The 27,121-nt window shown below is 48.0% G+C and overlaps 2 protein-coding genes across 15 annotated transcripts in view; both read right to left on the bottom strand.

Annotated features, from left to right (window-relative positions):
• The window catches only part of RFFL (ring finger and FYVE like domain containing E3 ubiquitin protein ligase), a 29,931-nt gene extending 11,679 nt beyond the window's left edge, over positions 1-18,252 (bottom strand). The window contains exons 1-5 of one of the 7 annotated variants that reach the window (XM_053961067.1): positions 18,146-18,220; positions 17,028-17,196; positions 14,390-14,473; positions 10,051-10,165; positions 3,488-3,639 (exon numbers count right to left, since the gene is read on the bottom strand). The gene's annotated coding sequence lies outside the window, so the exon portion shown is untranslated. Of the gene's footprint in view, positions 1-3,487; positions 3,640-5,329; positions 5,772-10,050; positions 10,166-14,389; positions 14,474-17,027; positions 17,197-18,145 lie in introns of those variants that run through there. The other 6 variants (XM_053961068.1, XM_053961064.1, XM_053961065.1 and 3 more) reach the window with 6 other exon arrangements.
• Positions 18,253-19,413: 1,161 nt separating this feature from the next.
• Positions 19,414-26,897, bottom strand: RAD51D (RAD51 paralog D). Of its 8 annotated transcripts, none has more exons than XR_008434332.1 (12): positions 26,212-26,352; positions 25,766-25,875; positions 25,087-25,148; positions 24,817-24,935; positions 24,508-24,589; positions 24,274-24,408; positions 23,762-23,857; positions 23,488-23,578; positions 22,743-22,813; positions 21,772-21,939; positions 20,133-21,116; positions 19,414-19,573 (listed from the first exon to the last, which is right to left on the bottom strand). XR_008434332.1 is itself a non-coding variant. In XM_053961373.1 (11 exons), the coding sequence occupies exons 2-11, from the start codon at positions 25,845-25,847 to the stop codon at positions 21,033-21,035; spliced, it is 990 nt and encodes a 329-aa protein (XP_053817348.1). In that variant the 5' UTR covers positions 25,848-25,875; positions 26,821-26,897; the 3' UTR covers positions 19,981-21,032. The 8 variants fall into 8 exon arrangements, 5 of the variants coding, with proteins under 5 accessions (XP_053817348.1, XP_053817346.1, XP_053817349.1 ...); XR_008434333.1 differs by having other exon boundaries at positions 19,414-19,570; XR_008434334.1 differs by lacking the exon at positions 19,414-19,573 and having other exon boundaries at positions 19,981-20,459; positions 20,982-21,116.
• Between the last annotated feature and the right edge of the window lie 224 nt (positions 26,898-27,121).

Raw genomic sequence — 27,121 nt, 5'->3', positions numbered from 1 at the left:
ATTTCACACACTGCAGTTCTAGACTGAATTTACAGCATTACAAGGCTAACATCACACAGCAGGTCAATGTCAGTAATGTAAGAAAATCAAATAATGGCTTTGGTAACTTGCTTGGGAAAACAACTGCAGCTGAGACGCAAAATCAAATTGTGTATTTTTTCAAGTTAAATTTTATATGTATACACACATTACACACACACACTCTTACCAAAAATCCTAACGCAGTCCAGTGCAAAATACTCAGTTCCAAAGTCTTCTTAGACCACCTCTGCTGCAATATTCCAGAAACACACTGCTATAAACTTGCTTTTGGGAGTTTACAAAGAAATCTGAATTCATCTGGGCATTCAGTTTCTGGAGCACACACCATGTGTCATCACGTATGGGTAAACTGAATGCAAATTGCCTCCTCTGCATTTCTGCTCTCACATGGGAGCTCCTGAACTGTTTCTTTTATGTCTTAAAAATCAGCTCCCTGATAGCGTTCAGCAACTGCTTGATTTTTATAAACTTCTGGAAATAAAACATCTCTCAGCTACACAGCCAATTCATTGCTCTTTACTCAGTAAGTATTGCCACTGTGAAACTCCAGATTCCCAAGGGAACGGGGCTAGGAAGGGAATCCTAAAGGTTATTGGGTATAATATGTTCTTTTTTAAGCTGTGCTGAAACTTTGGGGCTGATGTACTTGAATTGGGAAGCTTTTGCACTCTGGTGCTGTTCCAGTATCTGCTGCTTTAGTGGCATCTTTGAGCCTTTCAGAACCTGGCTGAATTTGACTGTCAGAGTCCCTGCTGTCCTGGGGATGCCTTTCAAAGCCCACAGTGTGAGCTCAGCCAGGAGCCCTCCCTGCAGGCTCAGCACATTGCAGAGTTTAAATGCAAATCTACACATTCACACCATGGATTCGTGCTGGAGCTGATGTGCTCATTGCTGCAGTGGAAATGACACTTGGGCTGGCACCCACATCTCAATAAACAGTGCAGATTGCACTTAGGCTGGCAATGAGATCCCAATAAATACATGGAGGAAATCACTGCACAAACAGAAATAATCTATCATCCATCTCTATTAGCTTTGCCCTGCAATCAAACACGAATTTTATATGGCACAGATAAAAGAAACAATTACCCTTTTTCTCTCTGCATGTTAATTTCCAAGCTCTCTGTCCCACTCAGAGGTTAACAGAGCCTTTCTTTTGCACAAATACAAAATTTCTACTTGAAATCACATTCTTTGGAGGTTTAATTTGTTCCTAGGAATCACAAATCTAAACAACATGAAAGCTGCACAGTCCAACAAGCATTCACAGCCTCCACAGCAGTGGAAAACTGCATCCAGAGTTCAAGCTCCCTTCCTGTTTCAAGGACCCCTGCAAGCTGAAGGCCACCCACGATAACAGAGTACACAAATGCTACTGCCTGCCCCCAAAAACTTCATTTTCCTAAAAAAAGACAGCCTACTAATTCACTCTGGAACATTGCAACATGTCAAACATTGGGAAGAAAAACACAAGGCAGTGCACAAACTGGGATAAAATAAAACAGAGTTCAGCATTCAGCTGGGGTTTGAGCTCTGTGATTGCCAGGAATTAAAAGGCCAACAAAAAGCTCAGATGTTGCTTTAGAAGAACCTTAATCCTGCTCAACTACAAAAGCATAGAAGGGAAATGCCCATAAACAAACAACAACCAGGACTGTCCTCTGATCCATAATATCTTTCCAAAGGTATAAAAATGAGCACACATGTAAAACACCTCTGTAGCTGCCTACAGCTGCACTAAGACAGCAGCAAGAAATACAGGTAAGATTCAGTAGCTGCTTCAAGAGGGATTTTCCATTGTTCTGGACAGGATCAGCTTTAGAGCCAAGGAAATGAGCACTGCCACTGACAGAGGACTCCAAGTTACAAGCAGAATGCCTCAGTGGAATTTCAGGATGACAATTTCCTTGATAACTCTACAATGTTTGTACAGCAAAATTATTTTCTTATTTATTTTCTTACCCATCTGGAGGCACATGGTCAGCACAGTCCAGGAATTGCTCATTTCCCCAGGAGATGGATGGATGGATGGATGGATGGATGGATGGATGGATGGATGGATGGATTGGATGGATTGGATGGATGGATGGATGATGGATGGATTGGATGGATGGATGATGGATGGATGGATGGATGGGATGGATTGGATGGATGGATTGGATGGATGGATTGGATGGATGGATGGAGGGATGGATTGGATGGATGGATGGATGGATGATGGATGATGGATGGATGGATGGATGGATGGATGGATGGATGGATGGATGGATGGATGGATGGATGGATGGGTGGATGATGGATGGATGGATTGGATGGATGGATTGGATGGAATGGATGGAATGGATGGATTGGATGGATGGATGGATTGGATGGATGGATTGGATGGATGGATGGATGATGGATGGATGGATGGATGGGTGGATGGATGATGGATGGATGGATTGGATGGATGGATTGGATGGATGTTACAGATGTGGCAGTCTGAGGATCAGAACCAGAGAGTCCTGCCCTGTCTAAATCCTGTCAATTCCCTGCAAAGGAGCTGCTGTTCTGCACCCAAAGAGCTCCACAGCTACACCAAAGTGACAAATTAATGCCCAGACAAAAGAAAACCCAGCAGAAAAAGCTACTTATGTGTTGTGCTCCAGGGTTGGGAAAATACTTACAGTAACTTGGCTAATAACAGTGTGACAGCTTGGAAAACTTAATGACAGCATGGATTTCAGGAATATCTTGAATAAAAGATGTGGACTTACTGGCACAGCTGACATTACAGGCACTACTGATAGCAGCATTATCCTTGGACAAGGTGCCTGTACTGCCTCATGGAGCCACAGAAACAACTGCTTGAGCCACGCAGCTGAGTTGGGTTTGGCAAACTGGAAGCTCCATGGCAGACACCCAACAGTGACTGCTGGCAGCCAAAAAGCACCTGCCCTAAATCCTAAGTGCATGGTGTGCTTGGAGCATCTGCCAGGGCAAAGGGAGAGGGAGTTTAATCAAGGGTGGAGACACAAGATCAAACAGTCTACCCCAGACCTGCAAACACATCCACCCACATGGCAATCAGCACCCTGGGAAGGGGCTGTTTCATCCTCTTTGTTCAGTTGCTTTAAGGAAAGCCAGAAGAAATCAAATAAATGGCAGGGAGGTGCTTCCCATGGACAAAGTGGTGCCAGCACTCCACCATGCTCTGCTGGACTGCTTTCATTGATTTGATTATTTATATTTTCCAGTATGAAGCTGTGCATGCCATGACTCTCTTGACTGGATTTAAACAGGAGAGTGAAATTCATTTCATCACCAGTTCATTAACACGTTCTACACAACACCACAAGTTCTGTATTAATTTAATTCTGAAGGAAATACCAGTGATGTCAAAGTTTTCCTCCCATACATAGTTGAAGAGAGGATTCAAAATGCAGGCTTGGATTCTTAGACTTACCATCTTCATTTAAAAAAGTGTTTGAACTCAGGTTCTCACTCCATATGCAGTATCACTGCCATAACCTTGCTAGCTGGAGTATCAGGGATCACAGCCTCCACACAGGATTTATTACACATGCTGCCTGGATTTCATCAAAGGATAGGCTGTGGCTGCAGAAGGAAACTGTGTTTGAATATAAAATCTCCCTTTATTTTCCTAAGAGTACAAACAACAAGGGACTAGAGCAAGCAAAGGAACATCTCAGAATCAATGAGCTTCCAGCTCTGTATAATAAAGCTCTTGAGGACTGGGTCTGGCTGCTTTTCATGACTGCTCAGGAATTCAGCAGCTGGAATGCAGCAGCACCAAGGAGACACTTGAATCAAGGGATCAAAAGGAACTGAGCTCCCAGAAGCAGCTGATTCTCCTCCCACACGAGAAGAAACCACAGCAGCAAGTAGTTCTGCTCCTGAGAGGCCTTTAACCACTGGAACAACAGGGCTGATGACCCTTGAGGCTACTGCAGATGGAGCTGGGTGCCAAAAAGGGAGGGAGATGCAAGAGAACAGCTCTGCCAGGGCTGGCTTCCCTGCAGTGCTCTTTGCTCATCAGCCCCAACAGCTGCCCTCACACCTCCTCTGCTCACCACAGTGAGCTGCTTTTCCACCTCCCTGAACCACCCAGCTCCTCTCTGCCCCTCATCCATCGAGAGACACCCTCCTTTCCTTCCCCCTTCAGAACCTTCTTAGGGCCTTCAGGACCTGCAGTGAGCAGCTACAGATGCTCTACAACAACAGATTGTGTGTCCTCCACAACACCAGTAAGACAACTTTCAACACAACACACCAACCCTGGAATAATGCTGATCACATCATTAGTTCCTGACACTTCTAGAAGCTTGAAGATCAAGGAAATTGTTGAGGAGGCCAGAAAGAGATGTTGTGGCTTTAAAATACTCATGTATTGATAGGTCTCTTTTAAAATTTCTATTTTTGTTATTTATCCATGCTGTAACCCCTGTAAAATGAATCAGATCTCATTTTGATGAAAGCTGTTTGAAATGGTTGAAGTATTCAATGAGTTAACCACATTGGTGCCCCATTAATAGTGTTGCACAATTGCTCATTGTTATAATTTACTACTTTTTTTTTTATTTCAACAAACCTGCACTGATAAGAAATGCCTTGCTAAAATTAGTTTCACTAATGACCTACCACTTCCAAAATGAATTCACAGTAAGGTCAAAAAAACAGTACTTGCTTGATAACAGAGCTACAGAATAATCTGCTCAAATGCCACTTATGCACAAAGTATTATTTTTATCAGCCTTTGTCCCAGGCACAGACCTGAATTATGATAAATGGGAGCAGCCATATGTTGGGACAGCTGGAAAAGTCAGCAAATGAGCCACCTGCAGAAGGGACAAGGGAAGGAAGCAGGTTGCCAGTCTGAGCATGACATTTGCAGACATGGTGTCTCAGCCAGTACAGAGCAGGAGAAAAGGAAGAGATGGGACACAAATCTGTCATGAGGAATGTACATCTAATTTACTGTATAAAATAACTGGACTGAAACTGTCAGATTTTTATGTAGGGATAGGTAAAAAATATGTTTATGACTAAAGGTACTAATTCACCTGCCCAAGGTGACAGCATGCACACCTTGAAAAAATGAGTAAATAAATACCAGCACTGGATCACAGCTAGAAACAGGAGTGTTCAGGTGGGAGAGACACAAGAAATTGTGTTATGGAAGGAGGAAACACTTTTCCATTTTGTTCTGTGCCTTTCAAAAGCCTGGAGATATTTCCCGTCTCTAATCATCTAAATATGCAACAAAGACAAACATTTAATTGCTCACCAGTCTGATCAGCAACTTTGATGTCAGTTTAAAACTCTTCAGGTGAGGCCCTGGTCAGCTACTGACAGCAGAGAGCTCAGGTCAGTCCGCACCAAGTGCTCAGAACAGGGTGTCCAGGACTTCTGTGTCCCTTTAGTTGTGATCCTGTGCATCCAGGAGTGCCTGTACTGCCAGGCACATCAGGGGATGCCCTTGAACAGTACCCACATCCTCATGTCCAGAGGCTGGCCAGAGCAGGCTGGCACTGGCACCCCATTCCAAACGCTGCCTACACCTTCCCCATGGGACGCGCGCAGTCCCTGGCTGGAAGCGCAGCTTGTGCCCAGCAGCAATAATCCATCTTCAGCCCCTCTTCAACACAGCTGCACCTGTGCTTCTCCACCCTGGAGATGTCTCCAAAAGCCTCCTCTGTGTGTGTGCTCGGGAACCTCGGCAGGCTGAGCAGATCCCAACAGTCCAGGCAGGAGCAGATCCCGGAGTGTGGCACACAGCTGGATTCGGCAGCGCCGCTGCTCCGAGCGTGCGAGCCCAGAGGAAGGGAACCTGGCCACGCACCAGCATTTTAATGAAGGAAGTGACATCCATTTACCACAGAGCAGAGAGTAAACAGGGCAGCCTGCTGGGGCAGGGTGCAAGGCAGAGCAGGAAAAAAAAGCTGGAATGGGGCCACAGGCGTTCAGCACAGCCACACACAGCTCTGCTGAAACGCCAGCACCTTCAACTGCTGCTGAGCCCAGAGTAGCACCAAAAATCACTTCCCACTTGCGTGGTACAGAGGAAACCATCGTGCAGACAAAGCCCCTTTTATGCTGCTATAACCTGGTTTACATTGAGCAGACCATTTGCCAGGTAAGCCCTTGGAAAATTGGCTTAGCTGAGAGGAAAATTATGAGCTCTTATATACATGAAAAAAATCCAGTAGGTATTCCAAGAGCATTTTGCAGCTGCAGCAGTGCTTATCAGTACTGCCAGTAACACTTGATGCTGTTCAGGAGGTTTACAGACAGATCTCCACCTGAAATCCCACCAGCACTGTTACAAGCATGAAGGATCTCAGCTTCAAGCACCTCTTTGAAACTAGAGAGCTGCAATTCCCATTTGAAATGGAGAAAACGGTTTCAGAAAGCTGTGGGATTTATAGAGCATTGCTCAGAAAGCTAATTCCAAAACAGACACCTTCTCACTTGACTCCCAGCTTTGCACCTGGAATTGCAAATACAATTCTTGCCCACTTTCCCTCTCCTCTGTAGCACAAGTAACACCAAATTTCCCCCATTTTAACATGAGAAGCTTGGCAATCCTGTTTTGTAAGGAACTGGATACCTGGGGTGAGTATTATTTTAATATAAACTGTTTATTTTGACCAGAAGTTGCATTTTATATATTGAAAAATACTTAGATAAAAAGCTCTTTTTGCTATTAATTGTAATTAGGTCTCGAGACATCTGCCAAGATGGAAAGTCAACTGCCTTTTTCTTTTGCAAGTCAGTAACATTCTCCCAGCAAGTTAACAGAAACCAAAACAAAGTGATTAATGAAATATTGTGATTTTAGAAAATTATTTTTCTTACCCAGTCTATCTCAATTCCTTAGTCCCATACCTGTTCCCAAGGGACATACTGTGACCTCGGGCTTATCTCCCTTCCACTCTCCTCTTATGCTGAAAAACAATTCAAAAAGCTGCTGTGCTCTTTCACACTGGTTTGATATTCATCAGCAAGGCTGAATTAAGTTAGTTGTAATTATAGCATGAACCAAGTCAGGAGGAGAAGAAAGGAGACTCTGGAGAAGCAAGATTCCAGAGTACTGTTTTGTTACCATTCCCAGCATCCTGCATGGCTGGATGTGTCTCTATCCTTAGCCTCACACCCAAAAGTATCACTGAAAGTGGAATCTCTCCACCAAAACCTCAGCAAGGAGAAGTCCAGGAATCCTAGACTATCCCCTCCCAGCTCAACCAGTCCTTTACATTATGGAAAAAAAGCTCCATGCTGGATTTTTCTCTCCATTCATTCCCTTCCTCACAGGTTTTCTTGGATTCAGCTGCCTGGGTCACTGCTAAAACTGTAATTCCAATAGACAGCAATAAATTCTCAATGAAAACCTGAACTTTTAAATAACTGTGCAGCTTCCCTAACCAGCCCTACTCCAGGAAGGGTCCATCCTATCCAGATTTCATCTCAAAACCCACCTCAACCACTCTTCCATGACAGCCACGTGGCAACAGCTGGGGGAGGTTTCCTGGATCTGTGCCCACCTGGAAGTCAGAAAGAGGCTCCAAAGGCACAGCAGGAGCTTTTCAGGGAGTCCTCCTCCTCCTCTCCACACTACAAATACCTCCCTCTCTCAGCAAATTTTACAATGCCCAGAATAGAACCTTGCTGAAAATAAGTTTCTGCTGTGCTGTAAAACACTGCTGTGGACTCAGTGACTTCAGTGGTTGGGTATTGCAAACAAACAGGAGCAGATCCACAGTTTAACCAGGGAACAGCTTGGAATCCCCTCTGCTGGAAGGTGATTTCACCATGGGAGAAGGTAACCACTGTCAGATGGTTTAATTATACCCTTCTCCTAAATGGGGGAATTCAGGGAGCTGGAGGAAAAAAGGGGAGGAGAAAGGATATTAATTTGTATTTTTATCACATCTCAAGTTCCCTACTTCAGGTAAAAAGAGATCAAGCTATTTCCATTGGAATCCCTATGGTTACAGTCACACATCTTGTTTCATTATGACAACTACATAAATTACATATTCAACAACAGTTCAGCTTTGGAATGCAGCACAAGCATATGGAGGCAGTTGAAAGGATAAGAGAGAGGTGCATCATCCAGAGACAGCTCCTCAAACTCAGGATTGGACAAGACTAGCCAGAATCACATTAAATTTCTCTGAAACTGGGATTACAATTGGCCCTAAAACTCCACAGACTCTGGGCTATCACTGTGTCTCAGGTACCCAGAATTGAGAGTGTTTGCTGATAAATTACAACACCAGTTGGAAATCCTGGAAATTACTTGTCACGCCAAGCTACGGGTTTATTTTTAACCAGTAAACTTCTAAAATCAAAATATAGTCTCAAAATTCCTCACATGCCAAACCTACTCTTCTCCCCACCTTATTCCAGGAGCTGCTGGTAGAAAATGTACCTAAACCCCATGGAATTTATACAAGTGGAAAAGTGTACATGCAGAAGGACTGGATGCACCACAGCTCTGTGCAGACTGGCAGGCAACCTCTAACCTATTTAACTGGAGCCTGAAAAAAGATAATTTTTATTTGGCTAGACTGAAACAGATCTGGATGTATATAACTGAGGCACATTGTAACAAGTACAAACACTGCAGACTCATTTCATAGCTATGCCTATTCCAAATTAGTCTGAATTCAAATCCAAACTAGGTGCTGAAATAGAATAAAATGCAGCTGCAGATCTTCTCCTTCAGCACACACATACACAGACCAGCTCACACGTCACATCTGACATGGTGTGGGAAGCTCTGCCCTCCCAGGCTGCAGAAATAGTTAGAAATTAGTCAGCAGTTAAAAAAAGGTCCAGGATGTTGAATACAAACCTGAGGACTGGTTTTGTTCTTGAGATAACTAAAGATAGTGTGATAAAAAGTGAGTTTGTTTATGGGTTAGTCACCTATCTGTGGTCAAGGGAAAATACCCCACTCTCATCTGAAGGAAGTTAATACAGGTGGAACTTTGAGAAGGACTTTGAAGTTGCACACTTAAAGCATTTCCATAAATATTATTCTTGTGCCAATCTCCATTTAGCACGGAAGCATTTGAAATTCAGAATTGCTTACATGCAGCCTGGAGAAGAGCTTGAAAACTGAGGGAAAGTTCAAGCCTTAGCACCCAGTGTGTGCCAGCAGGACAAGCATGAACTCTCTACAGAATTAATGGGACAGATGTTTTGGAAAAGTCCATTTCCAACCATCTGCAGTGTTTATTTCTAGAGCTGGAAATTTCTACACGGGTTCCTTCACCACCATCTTTGTTCCACTGCTGTGCCTCTCCCCCTCCAGCCTCAATCTCTGCAGGAACATTAAGGACTGAGAAATCCAAAACAAAGCAGCCTGAAATCTGGCCTTTATTCAAACAGAAACATGAACAAACCCAACAGCCATCTGGTCCCATGGTTTGGTTGCTGAGTTGAGGGGGTACATCCTGAGGAGATTGTGCAAGAGCTCACACAGGGGCTCACAAACCATTCAAGTAAACATTTGTCTCTAGGAACTAAAGCCATGATCCAAAAAAGGTAATTCTCCTTTATTGCCACATCTCTATACATCAGTTATGGCAGAACATTTAAGTTCTTTGTCAAGCCTTTTAATCACCTGTGTGCAGCACCAGCAGAGGCAGGACGGGCATCCTTTGATGGCAGAGCTCACCTAAACCCACCCAATTCATGGGATCAAACAGAAAGTGCTGAACGTGGAACCCCAGTGGGATCCAACCCAGAAAATGTATTTTCACTGACGACTGAGAGGACAGCAGGTAAGGAAAGCTTCAGCCAGGGACCTGCATCTCCTGGATTCCCTACCTTTGTCACACAGGGAAAATTTCCCATATATGGCCCAAGCCAGCAGGGTCACAGTGCAGGCTTCTGGCAAGCCCAGACATTCAGACATTGTGAGTCAGTTCTCCAGAAATCACTGGAGTTTAGAAACCAATAAATCTATTTCATTTTGGTTGGGTTTTTTTAATTCACCTTCTATTGGGGTTTTTTCTTCAACCTTTGCAGTACGCAGGCACCGTCACCGTCAGTTTCATTTTGCTTCTCTGTAACTGGCAGGAGCATTTCTTTCCATTCTGGAGGTTTTTTGCTTTGTAAAATGACAGACAAGATTTTTATATTAGACAAAGTCCTGGTGTTGGGGCACGAAGAATAAAACCAGATCACCTATCGTGGAGGTTGGGAACATACTAAGCAGTCTTGTACTTTCACATAGCCCTCTAACAACACAGAGTACTTACTTTTTAAAAAAAAAACTCAAAACATCTTCACTTCTGTCCTCAGATCCCAAACAAACAACTTATCTGACATTTCAGCACAACCAGACAGGACTGCTGTCAGTAAGAGGCTCCCTATGACACAATCTTTTCCACCACTGACCTGATAACATCAGCATGACCTTTCTTCTCTTTTAAACTCTACTCTTCTCAGTTCAATAGTTCAGCAGAAACTGACCCATTTTTGATTACACAAACAAAGTCAGATACCACATATTCCTATTAAAAAAAAAATTAAACTCCAAAGTTCAAAAAATATCATTGGGTAGTTATTTTCAGATTAGTAATGAAATAAATAATGTGGGACAATTCAGGGTGAGGATTTTTTAGTTTCAATTTCCAGCTCTGTGAGTCTGGGCCACTTCAGTTCTCTGTGCTTGAGTTTTCCATAAGCAAAATACAGATAATGCCCCATCAGGGAATGGAATCAATATTTCATTTCTTTAAAGCAGTACTGTATTCATAATGGAATTAAATACTTTCAGAGAACTACAGAGCTTATAGAAATGAGGCACTTAAGGGAAGAAATGTGAGCGAACAACCTCCTTGCAATTCTGCAGCACATCCTAACAGCTTTACAACACAGAATATAAAAAAAAAACCAGGACAAAACAAGATGGTTTTTAGGCCAAATTCATGTTTGACACAAGTGCAAAAGACAATGCAAGTCCTGTTCCTTTTTTGTGGCTTTTTTTTTGTTTGTTTGAACTCTTTCCCAGTTCACAATGAAATTTATGGTCAACATGCAGAACAAGGAAGCTTGTTTTTACTTAAAGGGACATTTCAACTTAAAAGTGTTACTGACAAATGTGGCCTTTAAAAAAAAACACTACAAAACAAAAAAGACAAACATTCTTGGGACTTAAGGTGTGATGGAGGCAGTATGCTGTCAAACTGCTGGCTACAAAAACAAGGATTTTAGATCTTAAATCTTTTATACATGTTGTAAAAAAACCCTTTTCCTTAGAAGTTGAGGTCAATACATTTAGACTGTTTCCTGCAATATCAAGGATTAAGGCTGATCAGTCAAGCACACAGTGGACATTAACAGTTTATACCCTTATATTCACATTTTCTTTCATTAGGGGAATTTTTAGGAAATACCACCATGTATTAGATTTAATGTCAAGCCTGCATCTCTTATTCCTGCCAGAGCAGTGAAAGCTTTAGCTCATGTTATTAAGAGCCACATCCAGAAGTAAAAAAGCAAGCTCAGGCCTCCAGAACAATGTCTGACCAAGCGAGTTTGGCTTTGGGCAGAGCAGCACTGAGGGAGACAGGCCTCATTCCAAGAATGATCATCTTACTTCCCTCACACAAAGTAAAGCCTTTCATGACCCAGGCTGGGCTCTGGCCTACATTCTGTTGGATGAAAAGGCTTCATTATATGCAGTTGAACACATTGTTTGAAAACCTGATATAAATGGCCTTTACCACAGCAAGAGCTGAACAAACTGAAATCATGCAATGTTGAGGGTTCCAAGGGACCAAAATGGCAAAACTGTGTTAAATGTGTTGTGTGTTCTCTCTAAATAACACAGCTTAAACCCTAAAATAGGTTTTCACCCTTGGCAGAGTTCAGAGATGGTATCAGGGTGATCAGATAAGGTTATCTGCAGATTTATGGTGACTCTGAAGGCAGATAAAAAGAAATGCTGCAAGTGCTTTGTTTCTAAGTGTGTTATTTTGCCATACACAAGCAGTCATTTAGAGGTGCTTTGAATTCCAGCTGCACTCTCCCTGCACACCTTGTAGGCATTCCAAGCTGCTCCTGAAGGCTGGCAGCAAGCTGAACAACATATTTCAATTCTTTCCAGGAATCCCTTCACTCAGAATGAAGAATGAATTCCTTAGGTATTTCCATTGCAAAAATCTGTCTGTGATCTGTATTCAGGTCAAAGGTGCAAGCATCAAATAGTATAAATAACAGCAGGAATAGAAAAGTATTTGCCAAAAAGGACACTGAGGGTTTAGGATTTATTTTTATTAAATTCATGGTTCAACTCTCTCTTGTTTCTCTTCTGCATAAGAGAAAATCTTGAGCCCTCTGCACAAGAAGATGCACAGTGACAGATCAGGTTTGACTGAGCTGACAGGGAACTCCATGATCCCCTGCAACAACTGATCAGCCTTTCCATCTGAGAGACATAAAGCATGGATTATGCAATATCAGCCTCTGTCTGACTGGCAGGAACCTGGGCCCTGAACTCCAAGAGCATGAAACAGCCCCTACATAAAAACCAGCTTTAATTTCTACTCTTTGGATTATACAGTCAAAGGGGACTTGGAAATCTACATTTTCCTTGGAATCTGAAAAATAAACTGTTTCCAAACTCTCCTGCAATGCTTGTGCAAGGGCCTCAGGACAGGCAGGGATCTGGCCAGCTGTGCCACCAGCCACAGAAGCTGCATTTTAGAACTCGCCCTTCTCTGGAACAATTGGAACTTTCTCCAGGCTGAAGTCTGCACACAGAGCTCAGTGTTTCCCTGCAAGCACACAACGGCTCCATTATTGTTTAACTACCAAAAACCAGCTCCAGCAATCTATCAAGCTTGACATTCTATCCATCTCTGCTGCTAGCCCAGACTGCTGGGCGTATATATAGGAAGAGGTTCATGGATTCAGTAAGAAAAAAATTATTTTGTTAATCTAAACAGAAATTTCCCTTCTTTTAAACATTAATTTGTAATTTTAAAAATCGTTCAGGAACCCAGAGGCCTGTTTTTCCTCAGATTATCAAATTCAAGTGTCTGTAAAGAAATCTATTCCAGCAGATGAATAAAAGCTCCTTTTTAAGATACATATAAAACAAATTCAAAGGCAATCCCACAGAGAAGGAACTGCTCACTGCCTCAGAGCTGCAGCACCAGTTGTGCTTCCAGCCTGGCCACAATTATTTGAACACCAAACTACAGCAGAGCATGAAGCTGCTGCTTATCACCCTCCATGGCCAGGGACAGCACTGCTGGGCAGTTTTCCAAGTAATCATGGCCCAGGCAAAGTCCTGGGAAGCACCAACACTTCCATGGACTTCCAACACTTCCAAATTTATTATTGCATGATGCAACCCTGTGGAGGATGACCTCAAACACAGGAATTGTTCATCTGAATGATGCCAGCAAGCCAAGTCTCTGGGGGAAGGACACCTGGCAGCCATACTCTGGTGCCAGCAGTCATTTTGCTCTGAGCAAGGTATTTTGACATCAACAAAAGTAGCATCACATGAGTTTCAGTCTGGAATTCTGTGGGATGCAGTTCCTGACTCATCTGGGCAAAAGCCAAAGCAATAAATGTTCAAGTGGTGTGGATTCAGTGATGTCACTTGTGACACTGCAATTTGAAGTCACCCATGTGTATATATAGAATATATAATGCCCAAAGGAACCATCCTTCTTGCAGCAGAGGTTACCATGCAACAAGCTACTCCCAAAAAAGAGTATTTTAAATTTAAATTACATTTAATGAGTTTCAAATCTCACTTAACATCAGCCTAAACTAAAAGATTCAAAGCATATGCTCCTTAAATATATTCTTATAAGCACATCCCACAACCTTCTGAATATAAATAAAAAGGTGGCAGCATTAAAAAAAGCTGATGTTTAATGAATATTTTAGTCTCCACCGAAATAAAATGTGGGAATTTCTATTCCAAGACTATTTGGCAGAGGAGCCAGAGGGCATTAGAGAAAGAAGCCTGGTTAATATTTTTGAGTAAACTGAAAACCTCAAGAGCAATTAATGTGAAGAAGCTGTAGATTTTACAGACACTGAGAAGAATTAACAGCATCTCAGAACAACAATTCTTCCTAAAGAAAGTCCCTTATGGGAGCATAAACTGAACAAGCCAAAAAGGCCTTTCAGAGGTTAGAATGAGCCACCTCAGTTCTGAGGAAACCAGCTGAGAAAGACAGAAAAACCTAATACAAAATCTGAATTGCTGAGCTGACAGTCCCACTCTTGGGTTTATTAAAGAGGGTGATTTTTCAACCTTGCAGTGTTTTTTGAAGACTAAATAATCAACTTTAGAGGCACCTACCAGCAGGGGGTTAGGAACTTTTGCATGCAGGTGAGTCCTTGTCCTGACATCAGCCCAGCAGTGACACGACTGGATTGTCCCCACCTGTGAAACAGAGATGCCACTTGCTCACCCCTGCAAAGCATTCCCTGCTCCCTGAATGCCAGCTCAGGGAAGTTCACACTCCCAGCCCCTGGCTTTTGTAAGGACAGTCCCTGGGAAGGGGAGGAAAACAGGCTTGGGAAACCACAGAGAGGGACTGTCAGGGATATTGACTGGAATCACTCTGGGGAGCAGGAGCCAGGCTGGGGTTTCACAATGGGCAGTCAGGGCAGAGCTGGGGGAACATTTGCTCCAGGTAAATCCATGGAAGTGCAGAGCACAAGGCACAGGCAGTGAACAGCAGCATCAGAGACCTCAGCAGGGCTGTGGCTGCACCACTTCCAGAGCTCAATCCAGAGTCCAGCATCCACAGTGCCAGCAATATCCAGGTAAAGCTGGGTTATGTCTGTAGTCAGCTGGGACTAGAGAGCAGAACCAATTTCTCTTCACTGCCAGGTACCCAGAGCTCCCCTCTCCCTGCTCAGCAGCAGGTCACACACAGCTGTGTCCAAAAAAGGGCCACATGCACACACTTTCCTGCAGTTCACACCATCCTGCTGCCCACAGCGTGTTTCATCAAGCACAAGAACTTGCTTCAATGTATTTTTATTTCTTATCTTCAAATCAGGACTGGTCAGAAGGTTTAGAGAAGAGATGGAGCCAGGAGATCTTTAATTAGGTGATCTTTAAGGTCCTTCCAACCCAATCCACTCTGACTCCATATCCTATGAAAACCCACTGGGAGAGACAGGAAAGTAGCCTAACCCTAATTAAACACCATTTTTCCTACAGTGACAACAACACAGCCTCGGTGAGGAGAGCATTTTACCCAGCCAGACCTGAGGACACAAACTGCAGTGCTGGGTCAGACACAGCCTGCCCAGCTCCACTGACCCCTCCAAGCTGGCCCAGGAGAGCCAGAGGAGAGGCACACAGAGCAGACAGACCATGGAAATCTGCTTCCACCCCTCCAGGCAAAAACTGGTTCAAAGTCCAAACTACAGGTTTAATAACAGCACTGGCAGCTCAGCCCAGCTCATGCTCCAGCCTAATTGAAGAGTTTACAATCTCAGATGTTATTAACAACAAACTGTGGTGCAAAGTTGCACAAGAAGTGAAAATTACACAATTTAACAAACAAACAAAACAACACAAACCCACACGGAAGTCAACAACAGTAAACTGAAGATGTGAAGAAGATTTCAGTCATAAGCTCAACTAGTGACCACTAATCTCCCAAAAACTCACAGATGTTATTCCTTTGTGCTCTCAGTGCAGAGTAGTGCATTCAGCTCTCATTTTAGGAGCCAAATCACATGATACCTGCCAGTGAGAAAGACTGAGCCTCACTGGAAGCCATCCTACTTTCTCTACCCTACAATTAAACACAATACTTATGTGATGACTTGAAAACTATTCCAATTCAGCAAAAACTTGAGCAATTAAGCATTAACCCATGAGCACCACTGTCAAGGCCATCAGCCTCTAATTAAAAGTTAGGTTGCTACAGCTGAGTGGATGTGCAGTCACAGAGAGCTGCAGCTGGCTAACCCTGCTCCAGGATTCCCAGCCCCCAGTGGGAAACACAACAGGCAAAGGTGATTGGTTTGGTTCATTAGACCCAGCTGTGCCACCAAAAACAACTGTGATTACAGAGAAGGACTTCAAGATCTCCCTCTCCATCACTGTGGGCACAAAAGAGTTAAGGAAATTCAGCATTCAGTGGGTGGAGATAGGTAAAACCAAGGATCTGGAATTTGTAAGAAACATTTAAAGCTCATCACAGCTTTCTGCTCCATTCCTCAGATCTGGAAAAATGAGGGAAGAGTAGGAAAACAAAGGATTAAAACTCTTTTTGTTTATGCAATCATGAATATGCCTCAATGATCATCTATCTTAAAATAAACACTTCGAAGTGTTGACATACAACCCACCAAAGTGTAAACACAATAAAATACCAACTCAAACTGAACCCATCATCTCCCATCCTAATGATACAGAGAGCTAAAAGAGCTTCTTGTAGATCCACTAAGCCCTTCACCAACTCCACAGCGAGGCTAGAAAGGACAGAAAAGTGCCACAGGTCCCTGCACTGCTGTGGAACAGTCCTCCCAAACCAGCATGTGAGGTTACATCCTGTGCTCCCCACAGAAAGCACGCTGTGTGTCAGAGAGGAGGAAGTGAGCTCAAATGAAACACACAAATAAACCCCTTCTGTCTCAGCCAATTAAACATTAGCCTGGGCACAGCTTAATCCAAGAAGCACAAAATGAAACCCTTCCTATCTACCTTTAATGCTACACTTGACTAAGCACGCCCAGCTGTCCTTGCAGTGTTGGAAAACACCTGAGTGTTTTTGGGAGTGTAACTGCTTCTTTACCACTGGGTCAAACACTGAGCCTGTCCATCCTCAGCCTTTTTACCTGAGGAGAACTCAGGCAGGACTCTGCTCTCACTGCAGAGCTGACATTTATTAACCTGCAGACAACAAAATACTGCTAAGAAACCCGAGGATGAGTCAATACTTTCCCCACAGGAAACACCTTGACCTGCTTACAGGAACAAACTGCTCGGAAGGACACTCGAGGACTTTTTTTTTCTGAACAACTTTTGCTTTCTGCAACAAAGGAAGGACTTCCTCAGCTTTCAGTCTGCAGCACGCCCCCAGTTTTGAGCAGAGAAGGAAATTATTTAGGTCCTTAACACCAAATTACACTTTGGACCTGCTAAAATGCAAAGAGACAATAATTTAAGTAGAGAGCTCTACAGAAGGTTGGTGCTTATCCAGAATTCCTCAGCTCTCACAGCAATTTGAGCAGAACAACCTACTGAACCCCAGAGACCCTTTGGGAGCAGAACTCAGAGAGGGAAGAGTTACTCGTCACCACTTTTAAACACAAAAAAAGAGGCTGCACCAGAGTCCCACTCCCCCTCATCAGGGAAACCCTGTGAGGGAGGCCCTTGACCCCATTTCCCCAAAACAAAACCCAGGTGCTGCACCTGTCCCAACCCAAGCACCCCATTCCCCTGTGCCCCCCAAGTCCTGGCAGCCCCTCCTGCCCTCTGTCCCCTACACCTGCCAACACCCCAATCCAGAGCCATTCCCTCACCCCACAGCCCCTGGATAACCCTCAGGGACAACTCCATGGACCCCACATTCACCTGCCTCTTCTCCCCTATCCCATCCACCCTTCTCTGCCCTGGCAGCCCCCATTGTCCCACACCCCAAACCTTGGCAGCACCCTCAGAGCCTCACACACCCCCCAAACCCGGCAGCATCCTCACTGCCCCACACCCCAAAACCCTGGCAGCTTCTCCAAAACCCTGAAACACACCCCCCCCAAAGCCCCACATATGTCCCCAAAGCTGCCAGCTCCCCTCTGTACCCCATTGCTCCCCAAACCTGCCAGCCCCCTCTGTACCCCATTGCTCCCCAAACCTGCCAGCCCCTCTGTACCCCAGTGCTCCCCAAACCTGCCAGCCCCTCTGTACCCCAGTGCTCCCCAAACCTGCCAGCCCCCTCTGTACCCCAGTGCTCCCCACTCCCCAAACCTGCCAGCTCCCCTCAGTCTCCACACACCCCAGACCCTGTCAGCCCCGCCGAGGCCTCACAGCCCCACACACCCCCTCACACCTGGCAGCCCCCCGGCCCCAGCGGAGCCCCAGCCGCCTCACCTTCCCCCTGAGGAGCCGCGTCCCGGCCGGCGGCGGGGCCTGCAGCGGGCGGTCCCGTCCCGGTGCCTGCGCTCGGCGGCGGCGGCGCTATGGCAACTGCCCGCGGGGCCCGGCGGCCGGAGCGGCCCCAGGGCAGCCGGGCGGGGCAGCGCCGCCCCCTGGCGGCCGGGAGGACTCCGCGGCAGCTCCGAGATCCGCTGGTTCGAGACCCGGCCCGGGCAGGTGGGGGGAGGAGGAGGAGGAAGAAGGGAGGACACTGCGGGGTTCCTGTGCGCTGGGGGAGTCCCTTGGGTGCGCACGGGGCTGGTCAGCATTGCACGGGAAGTGAACACACAGCGAGAGATCACAGAATCTATCGGGATGGAAAACCTCTCATTGTCCAGCCATCCAGCCTCTCCTTGAACACCCCGCGGATGGGGACTCCACCACCGCCCTGGGCAGCCCATTCCGATGTTTTATTACCCTTTTCTTCCTTCTAATGTCCAACCTGAACCTCCCCTGGCACAGCTTGAGACTCCTGTCCTCTCATCATGAGATAGATGGACACACAATCCCATACAGACACACTCGTGTGCACACAATTCGTGTAAACACACATTTATATGTGTATTTTATATGTATCAAGGGCAAATAAGCCCTTAGTGCCAAAAGGCATCCCTGCTGTTTGGAGTGAGAGATGCCCTGCCTGGCCTGGGATGGGATTCACTGCCCTGCTCCAAGCCTTTCCAGAGGTTTTCCAGCTGTTTTGGGCATTGGGAAGAGGCAGGGGGAAAAAACGTCCTGAGCTCTGCGTTACAGAGCTGCAGGAGTGCCTGCCTGAGCAGGGAGGGGAAAGACTGAATGAGGATATTTAGGTCAGAAACTGATCTTACTATGCAAATTTAGGGCAAATCAGCTTGAGCAGGAAGTCAGGTTTTTCCAGATGAGGTGAGAGATTCCCATGGCCTGAACGCTCCTGCTGTCCCCACACAGGGAAACAGCCAGCAGGCACAGGGACACCTTCCCTGCAGCAGCACAGCCAGAAACTCAGCACACCCCTGGGACCTCGGAGCACACCTGGCAGCAGAAGAGCTGCCACACAAAGCCCAGCCAGGCCCCAAATCACACCACCCTCCCCAAATGTTTCCCAAAAGGGAAACAGCTGCAATTAGCTGAATGCCAAGGAGAGAAAATCCCCCCCCCAGCCACGATTATGCCAATGAAACTGGGATGGGAAGCTCTGAAGGAGCCCAGACTTCACACCATCACCTTTCCTGACAGACTGGCAGTGTCCCTGTTGAGTCACCACCCCGTGACTCCCTGGTGAACGAGTGCAAGGCTGGAATTTCTTCTGTCATTTCTCAGGGATCACAGGGATGATGCACACATGGTTGGTCTCATGCTGACTCTAACGAGGGTTCAGAGCATGTTGCTCCTCTTCTCATCCTGCTGGTTAGGGGAAGGAAACATCTGGAAAGCTCTCTTGGTTCAAATATAACCCCAGAGGTTTCTATTTGGTTCTTCCCTGCTCCACACTCCCCCCACAAGAGCTTTGCTTCCCCTGCAGAACCTCAGGCAGAGAGATGAATTAGTAGCTGAAACGTGTACACCACCCCTTCACCCACAGCTCCGAGAGAGGAGCTAGCAAGGAATTAACTACCAAGAAATTAGCTAATAAGGTAAATTTCTGCTTGCAAGTTCCAGCCACGTCAGCACAACTCTCCAGCAGACAGGAAAACCATCCTCTTCCTCCTCACCCCAACCAAGCAGGCTGCAAACCCTAGAGCCAAACCTCCCCTCCTGAGCTTGGAGAGCCCAGAAATGCAAATAAACACACAACTTTAGAAAGTTTGCAGTAAAAATTATGTATTTAATGTGCCAAGCACAGCCTTAGAGGGCTCCAGCAGCTGTGGTGCTGTGTCATTAGTTTAATGAGCATACCCTAATTAGTCCCAGCCCCCAAATTCTCCATCAGCTGCCTTGAAGTGCAAGCCATGGCTCAGCTCACCTGCCAAGGAAGTCTCTTAAATTGAGGGTATCTGAAACATCTGGGATCAAGAGGAAACTCCACATCCAAGCCTCCCCTCTCCTCAGGAGGTTGCCAAGAGCACACAAGAGCAGCTGGAAAGCACTGGAGCACGGGAAGATTATTTTAAACATCACCACATGCAATTGAATAGGTCCTTGAGCATCCAGCAGGGCCAGCTGGTGCCAGCCAGGACCCATCTGCCTCAGCTGATCCAGATCAGAACCTCCATCAGTTATCAGCAAGCCTTTACACAGTCCAGCTGTGCCCCAAAAACACCAGCAGGTCCCCACAGGGCTTGGTGGTACTCTGGGGAGAAGGGAAGATCAAGCATCTCATTAAGTCCCTGCTCATCAGCAGCCTGTCCCTCCTCAGTCCTGCTCAACATTTTAATTAAGTTCAGAGCAGCTGTCATTAATTGAATTCCAGCTCTCAACAACCACAGCAATGTACAACAGCTTTTTTTTCTTTTATTTCTGAACCAAGCCCACTGTGGGCCCAAGGATGAGCAGAACTCCAGGAGCAGAGGGCAGGGAGCCACGGGGGGAACTCAACCAGCACGAGGAGGAGTTGTGGGGTTGTGCAGGGACAGGGCAGCTGATCCCAACAACACCTGAGCACAGGGCTGGCTCTGGGGGGTGAACACAAGCCTGCAGCAGAGGGCAGAACCTGGCTGTCCTGCTGCCCTCACAGCCCAGCCACTGCAGGCACAGAGGGCTCCAAGGAACCCCACAGTGAGTTTTTCCATTGGGCAGAACAAAAGATTTTTCTTTTTGCTCCTTCCCAGGGCTGCAGGATTCTCAGTCAGTTTGTAAAACCTTCAGTGCTTGCCTGCTTTTGTGCAGCTCTCTTGAACCTTGTGACATTTGCTTTTCCATGCCATCAGAGTCCCTGTGTGGGTGTCACCAGGCTCGGTTCCAACACGTCACCATTTCTAATGTCCAGCTCCACCTGGATCCCTGTTGGCTGCAAGGAGGAACAGAGCAAAGCTTATCCTCACACTGTTGGACTCTACATCGCTCCCTCTCCTGTCTCAGAGCCAAAAGTCCCAGTTAAATCCCCCTGAGGATTTCCTGCTGCTGGTGCCCCTGTTTTAACTGGGTCTGCTGAATGCAGAGATACAAACAGACAATGCAATTTAGCAAAGAAAGAACATCTTGTTCTGAGACATCCCCAGACACACCATCATTTAGCACATCCAGAATGCATTTCACTGCCTAGCACACCACCATACCCAAATTTGTTTGGATCAAGCAGCAGAGCAGGCTCAGAGCCAGGAGGCTCAGGCAGTGCTGCCTGTGCACAGGCAGGCCTCAAGCTGAAGTCACCTTTGAAGGTGTCAGAGCCATTTCCACAGGACCCTCACTGCCCACACACCATCAGGAGATGAAACCAACACCAGGAACACAGTGACCTGGATTGGAAGTGGTGCCACTCATTTATCCTGCCTATAAACACCAGCCCAGGCTGTTGGGAACAGATGCTCTTCTCTTTCCTCTGCAGCATCCAGCCAGGCTGCACAAGCTGCTCTCCTGCTGCCAGGCTGGGTCCTGCCCCACTCCCACAGAGCCAATCCCACAGCTGCTCCTGAGCTCCCAGGGACGGATCCAGGCAGCCTCACCTGCCGGGGTGACTTTGCCAGGGAAGCAGCACGTTGTGTGCTGGATTTCTCCCACGTGGCTTCTTTGCTCTCCAGCAGCACCCGGGTGCTGGGCACGAAACTCCAGGAGCGGCCGAGGGCTGGCTTCAGTGGGCCAGTGCTGCTGTCCCTTGTCACCTGGTTGGTCACCTGCAGCACAAACAGACTTAGCAGTGCCTGGGATCAGCAGTGCCACTCAATGTAGTGACACACTGGAGGTCACCAGGAAATCCTGGCCAGGCTGCTACTTCTAGGAAGGTTTTTCCTTCTCCTTCAGCTCCTCTGCCATCCCCTCTGAGCATAGCCCAGGTAATTGACCCAGAGCAGTGCTCAGGGAGTTCTCTGATATCTGCAAGCTGCATCACTCCTGGTGCTGAAGTCACCACAAAGTTTAACTTGGGGCCTCCAAGTGTCCTTCCAGACACGCTGTCCTTGTCACTTGATCAGAATGCAAGGCAGATCTGTTCAGCAGACCACCGTGTTCTGGTGTGGCCCTCCCTGTTCAGACACACTGATTGTGGTCCCACCCACCTGTCTGGTGCATTGGCCAAGAGCTGGGGAAGGCTAGAGCAGGGCCCTTGCAGCTCCTGTGGGATGATGCAATGCCCTGCAGCTCCTGCAAGGTGACCAAGAGGTTACCCAGGAAGCTGGCCAGCCCCTTAAATGAATGGTGTTATATCAAAAATAAACACAACCAGCCTTTCAACCTGCCTGTACTTAACTCTGCCTTGCTCAAACCAGTGAATGGCTGAGGACGGCAAGAGCAGGAGGCAGCACATCAGCCCAGGTCCTGCCCCATGCTTGGAACAAGACATCTGCAGGCTGCAGAGATGTCAGGGAGCAGAGCACTGGGGAGTTCAGGCCTCTGGCTCCCTCTCCCACATGCTCCAGAGCCTCCCCATGGCTCCTTGCCATACACCAGCACACGAAGGACAAAGCACAGCAACACTCACCACAACAGCAAGGCTGAACTCCCTGGCCAAGGTCTTCAGCTCCCTGGAGAGCTGCATCATGAGGGCCAAACCTGGAGCAGGACAAAGCATTTAGGCTGTCTGGGGATCAGCCCCCAAAGTGCACCCTGGAAGCAGCTGACATCTGGATTTGCATGAGCACTGGATTCAGGGTCAGCACTTGTGTTCACGGACGCCTTCACTGGACCATTCCCCATCCTTTCCTATCTTAGAAGGGCCAAGGCAAAAAAATCCTACAAAAGCATCAGGAGCTGCAGACAAAGCTGGCCAGGTTGATTTAGCAGGCACAGGACCCATCTCTGCAGCTCACAGCTGCATTTCCTACAGCCCACAGCTGTGAGGGGATCTCCTGTGATAGCACTGGCTGCCACCCAACTGTGCAAGACCCTCTGGAAAGTGTTTGAGGGGGCTCCTTGGCATCCTCACTTCTGATTTATGTCCTTTCTGGCATAAAGGGCCTCAGAGGAGCTCTGCAAACTGTGCCATGATATATTTCTGACACTGTAAGAGAAGTTTTAGTTTATGGGCAAAGACTCCAGTGCCTCCCCAGATGGGTTTCAGACCATTGCCATGAGCAGCCACAGCCAGGTGGAGTGCTTGCTGCTAACACTGCAAACAGACCCCCCCTTTTATCCACTCCCAAGGGAAAAGCTGGGAGCAGTCACATCCACATCTGTCCTGCCCCAGTCCCCACTCCAAGAACAGCTCACACAGTGACCCGGCTCACCCTCTGACTGCCTGCCACCCAGCAGAGGGTAAATCACAGCCGACACCGAGTCCAGCACCACCACCTTGAGAGGTCCCATGGAGCTCACAACCTGCAAGGAGGCACCAGGTGCAACGTGGAGTCACAAATCCAGCAGTTCTGGAGGCTGTGAGCTGCACAGAGGCTCCAACATCCCCCGGACGAGGCAATCTGGAGTCACCTGTCAGGCACACAAGCCCTGCTGGCCTCCCTGCAGCTCTGGGGAGGGGAGAGGGGCCCCAAGGCTCGCTCCTACCTGCTGGCAGAGGCGATCCCGCAGCTCCTGCAAGGCACTCAGCACCTCGTAGATGTTGAACACACGTTCTACCTGGACCCGCTGCAGAGCCTCCAGCTGCAGCACAAAATCCAGCCTCAGTCTCCCCAGGACTTGGCCTATTCCTCCTGCCCCAGCTGCCCCCAGCTCTCTGCACTCACACCATGCCACAGAGCCTTGTTCTTCCACATTTGCCTCCACCCCATTAACACCACTGCCCCTACGGCACTGATGGAAAAGCAACATGGACTGAGCTCAGGGACCAAAGTCCTGCAAGTCCTGTAAGTCCCTCCCTTCTCCCAAGAAAAATAACAAAGAGCACAGTCTGTCTTCAGCATGTCACCAACCAGGCCATGGAAGGAAGGGTTTGGACTCAAAAAAGCCCATGAGGACAAAGGCAGAGCTGGAAAGACAAACCATCTCTGGGGTTTCTTGCAGGCAAGAGCAAAGTGAGTTTCAGAGCAAGCAGAGGGACCAGCTCCAGGGGAACTTGCCTGCTCTTCCTCATCCTCTGTCTGGGCTCGGAGCATCTGGTAGAGACGGGAGGCAGTGAAACCCCCCGTGGAGTCGAGAAACAGGACATGCTGCTTGAGCCCCAGGGACACACTGGCTGCAATGCCCAGGCACACCTGGGGGGACAGGGACAGGGTGTCAGCCAGCCCTCACGTGTCCCTCTGTGCGACATCTTCACCCTACCTGTCCTCTCCTCTGTCCTCCACCCCACTCACCTGCGTCTTCCCAGTGCCCGCTGCTCCCATGAGCTCTGTCACTTCCCCTGTGTACAGCCCTGAGTCCAGCAGCTGGTCCAGGCTGTGGGATGGACACAAGGTGGGATTACCAACACCCCTTCAGCCAGAATGGTAGGAGCACTGGGAGGCAGCAGTCCCCAGATTTTTGTCCTCAGAGTCCCCTTCCCAAATGCACAAAAGTGCATGGGGATGGTTTGGAGAATGAAATTCAAAGCTTGTGCTGGCAACCACAGCCTTGTGCAGCAAACCCAGCCCCAGGCAGAGCTGGTGGGTGGGTGAGGTCCCCACCTTGGGCTGCCAGTGGGCAAGATGGCAGTGGAACTCTTGAGCTCCTCGTAGAGGTCTGCTCCGTTGGCAGGGAAGGCAGAGAACTGGGCCAGGAGCACACGTCTGACTGCGACCAGCGCCTGGGGGTAGAGGGATGTCTGGAAATGGGACTGATCAACAGCCAGCAACTGCTGCAGAAGGGCCTCCCAGACAAGCCCATCCTTGTCCATGAGCCAGACAGCTCTGAGCTCCCTGGTTAATGTACCAGGAGTGAGGAGTAGTCCCTTCTACCTTGTAAGACAGGGAACACTTTTGGGCAACATCCTCCAGGTCTGACGACACAAAGTCCACCACTGCAAATAACATGAGGGACAAGAGGTTGGAAGCCAAACATGATCAGACCACAAACACCAGAAGACAATCAGCTTAGACAAAACCTGCACCAACAAGCAAAGTGGCTGTGCCCTCTGTCAACACTGTGAGTGGAGGAGTTTGTCCTCTGAGATGGCCCCATCACTCATCACAGAACAAATTGTTTCTTGCAAAACAGAGCAGAGAGAGAAGCTGGTAAAAATTTTCCCTCAAGAGCTCAAGAGCTGCTCAAGAGCTGCCCAGCACCTTTTCCTTCCCCTCTAAGGGCAGGAGGTGCCCAGGGTACAGCATTCCAAGAAGTCGGGCATTTTTCAGAGGGAAAACTGCATAAACCCTCCTGAAATACCACAAAAAAGCCAAAATTGATCAATCCTCAATGAGCCTCTGCAGGCATCTCTTACCATGTCCTTACACTCTCCTGCTCCTTTGAATAAGTCCTTACTCACAGTATCCACCCAGGAGGACCTAGAAGACATCTAGTAAGGAGGACACAGAAGGATATTCCACCACCACCACCCTCCCAAGATGTGGGATGACACAAGTCCACCAAATGCACGAGGAATGATGCCAAGCCAAGACCCCGATGCCACCCTGTTACCCGTTCTGATGCCATTGGCCCTGAGAAGCTGGATCATGTCTTCAGTGAGACCAGGGCAGAGCCCAGCCCGCAGGACCACCATCTCCACAGGGAGGGAGAGGAGCAGAGACCTACAGAGGAGACGGGAGAGTGGGATTCATAGAATCATTAAGGCTGGAAAAGACATCCAAGATCATCAAGTCCAACCCTCAACCCTGCACCGCCAGGTCCAACACTGAGCCACGGATGCCGCCTGCCCCTGAAGCGGGGAAGAAGCCACCCAAACTGTGTTTGGGATGGGTGATTACGGTGGGTAATTAATCCTTCTTTGAGGCCAAACAGCCCAAAATCCTGCACGGGGGCATCGCTATGCTGGGGGAGCACAGCGGGCGGGGGGACTCCCTCCCGGGGCAAGAGGACCATCCATCCCGAGGCACCTCCATCAGAGCCCCACGATGGTTACCCACCGCCCGCGCTCCCCGCAGCCCTGCCTGCTCCCTTCCTGCTTCCTGCCGCCGGCGGAAGGGCCGGGGCCGCTCCCCTTCCCGGCCCGGCTCTTCCATCCCACCGGGGTTCTCCTTCCCCGGCCCGGCTCTTCCATCCCGCCGGGGTTTCCCTTCCCCGGCCCGGCTGTCCCATCCCGCCGGGGTTCCCTTTCCCCTTCCCCGGCCCGGCTCTCCCATCCCGCTCCGGTTCCCCTGCCCCGGCCGCTCGCCGGGATCAGCAGAGCGCTAAGGTCCCTTCCCACCCAAACCATGCCGGCTCTGTGACACTCCCGGGACTGGCTTTGTCCCGGCTCATCAGCCAGTGCTGCCCGCTGGGAAATGCAGGCGCACGAAGGGCTGGGGAGTTTTGCTGCCATACAAGTGTTGGGATCTATGTGTCCCTCCCTGGCTGCCTCGGAGGCTTGAATTTCTCCTGGGAAAGCTATTTTTTGGGGTTATTATTATGTTTTCCCTTCCAGCCGAGGCCTGAAGAGGGCTCTCGGCACTCGCTGCTGAGCCTGCCCTGCACTCTCAGCTCTGCCTTGAGCAGCGGCTGCACCCAACACCCTTTGATTTTGTAACTCAGTTTACCTGCAGTGCTGCCGCTTGTGACAATGGAGCTGTAGTCTGGCTGACGTGAGAAAGGCAGCGCTATAGCCCACGAGTGCTGATATTTCAGCCAGCTGAGCCTTGCCCAGTACCTAAAGCCATGCTGGAAGGAGTTTCTGGTGTGTTAATCCAAATGAATGCTGGAAAAGCCACTGCACTGAGTCTGTCCAAGGCAGGGATGGCATCGTGCACTTTCCACAGCTGTTGTCCTTGTACCTTGGACCTATTCTCCAACAGGTATAGATGTGGGAGCTGCTCTTGATGAAGCTGCCTGCAGCTGTGG

Source organism: Vidua chalybeata, chromosome 20, assembly GCF_026979565.1.
Source record: "Vidua chalybeata isolate OUT-0048 chromosome 20, bVidCha1 merged haplotype, whole genome shotgun sequence".
NCBI classification, from domain to species: domain Eukaryota; kingdom Metazoa; phylum Chordata; class Aves; order Passeriformes; family Viduidae; genus Vidua; species Vidua chalybeata.
The sequence above is the reverse complement of the archived record's forward strand: the minus strand, read 5'-3'. Positions and strand labels throughout refer to the sequence as shown.

Coding starts and splice junctions, on each gene's coding strand:
- RAD51D (XM_053961371.1), bottom strand. CDS start 26,345: ATGGAAGAGCCGGGCCGGGGAAGGAGAACCCCGGTGGGATGGAAGAGC. Junction 23,579..23,761: donor GGGATCGCCTCTGCCAGCAG/GTAGGAGCGAGC, acceptor GCCTCCTTGCAG/GTTGTGAGCTCCATGGGACC. Junction 22,814..23,487: donor GGGTGGCAGGCAGTCAGAGG/GTGAGCCGGGTC, acceptor GTCCTGCTCCAG/GTTTGGCCCTCATGATGCAG.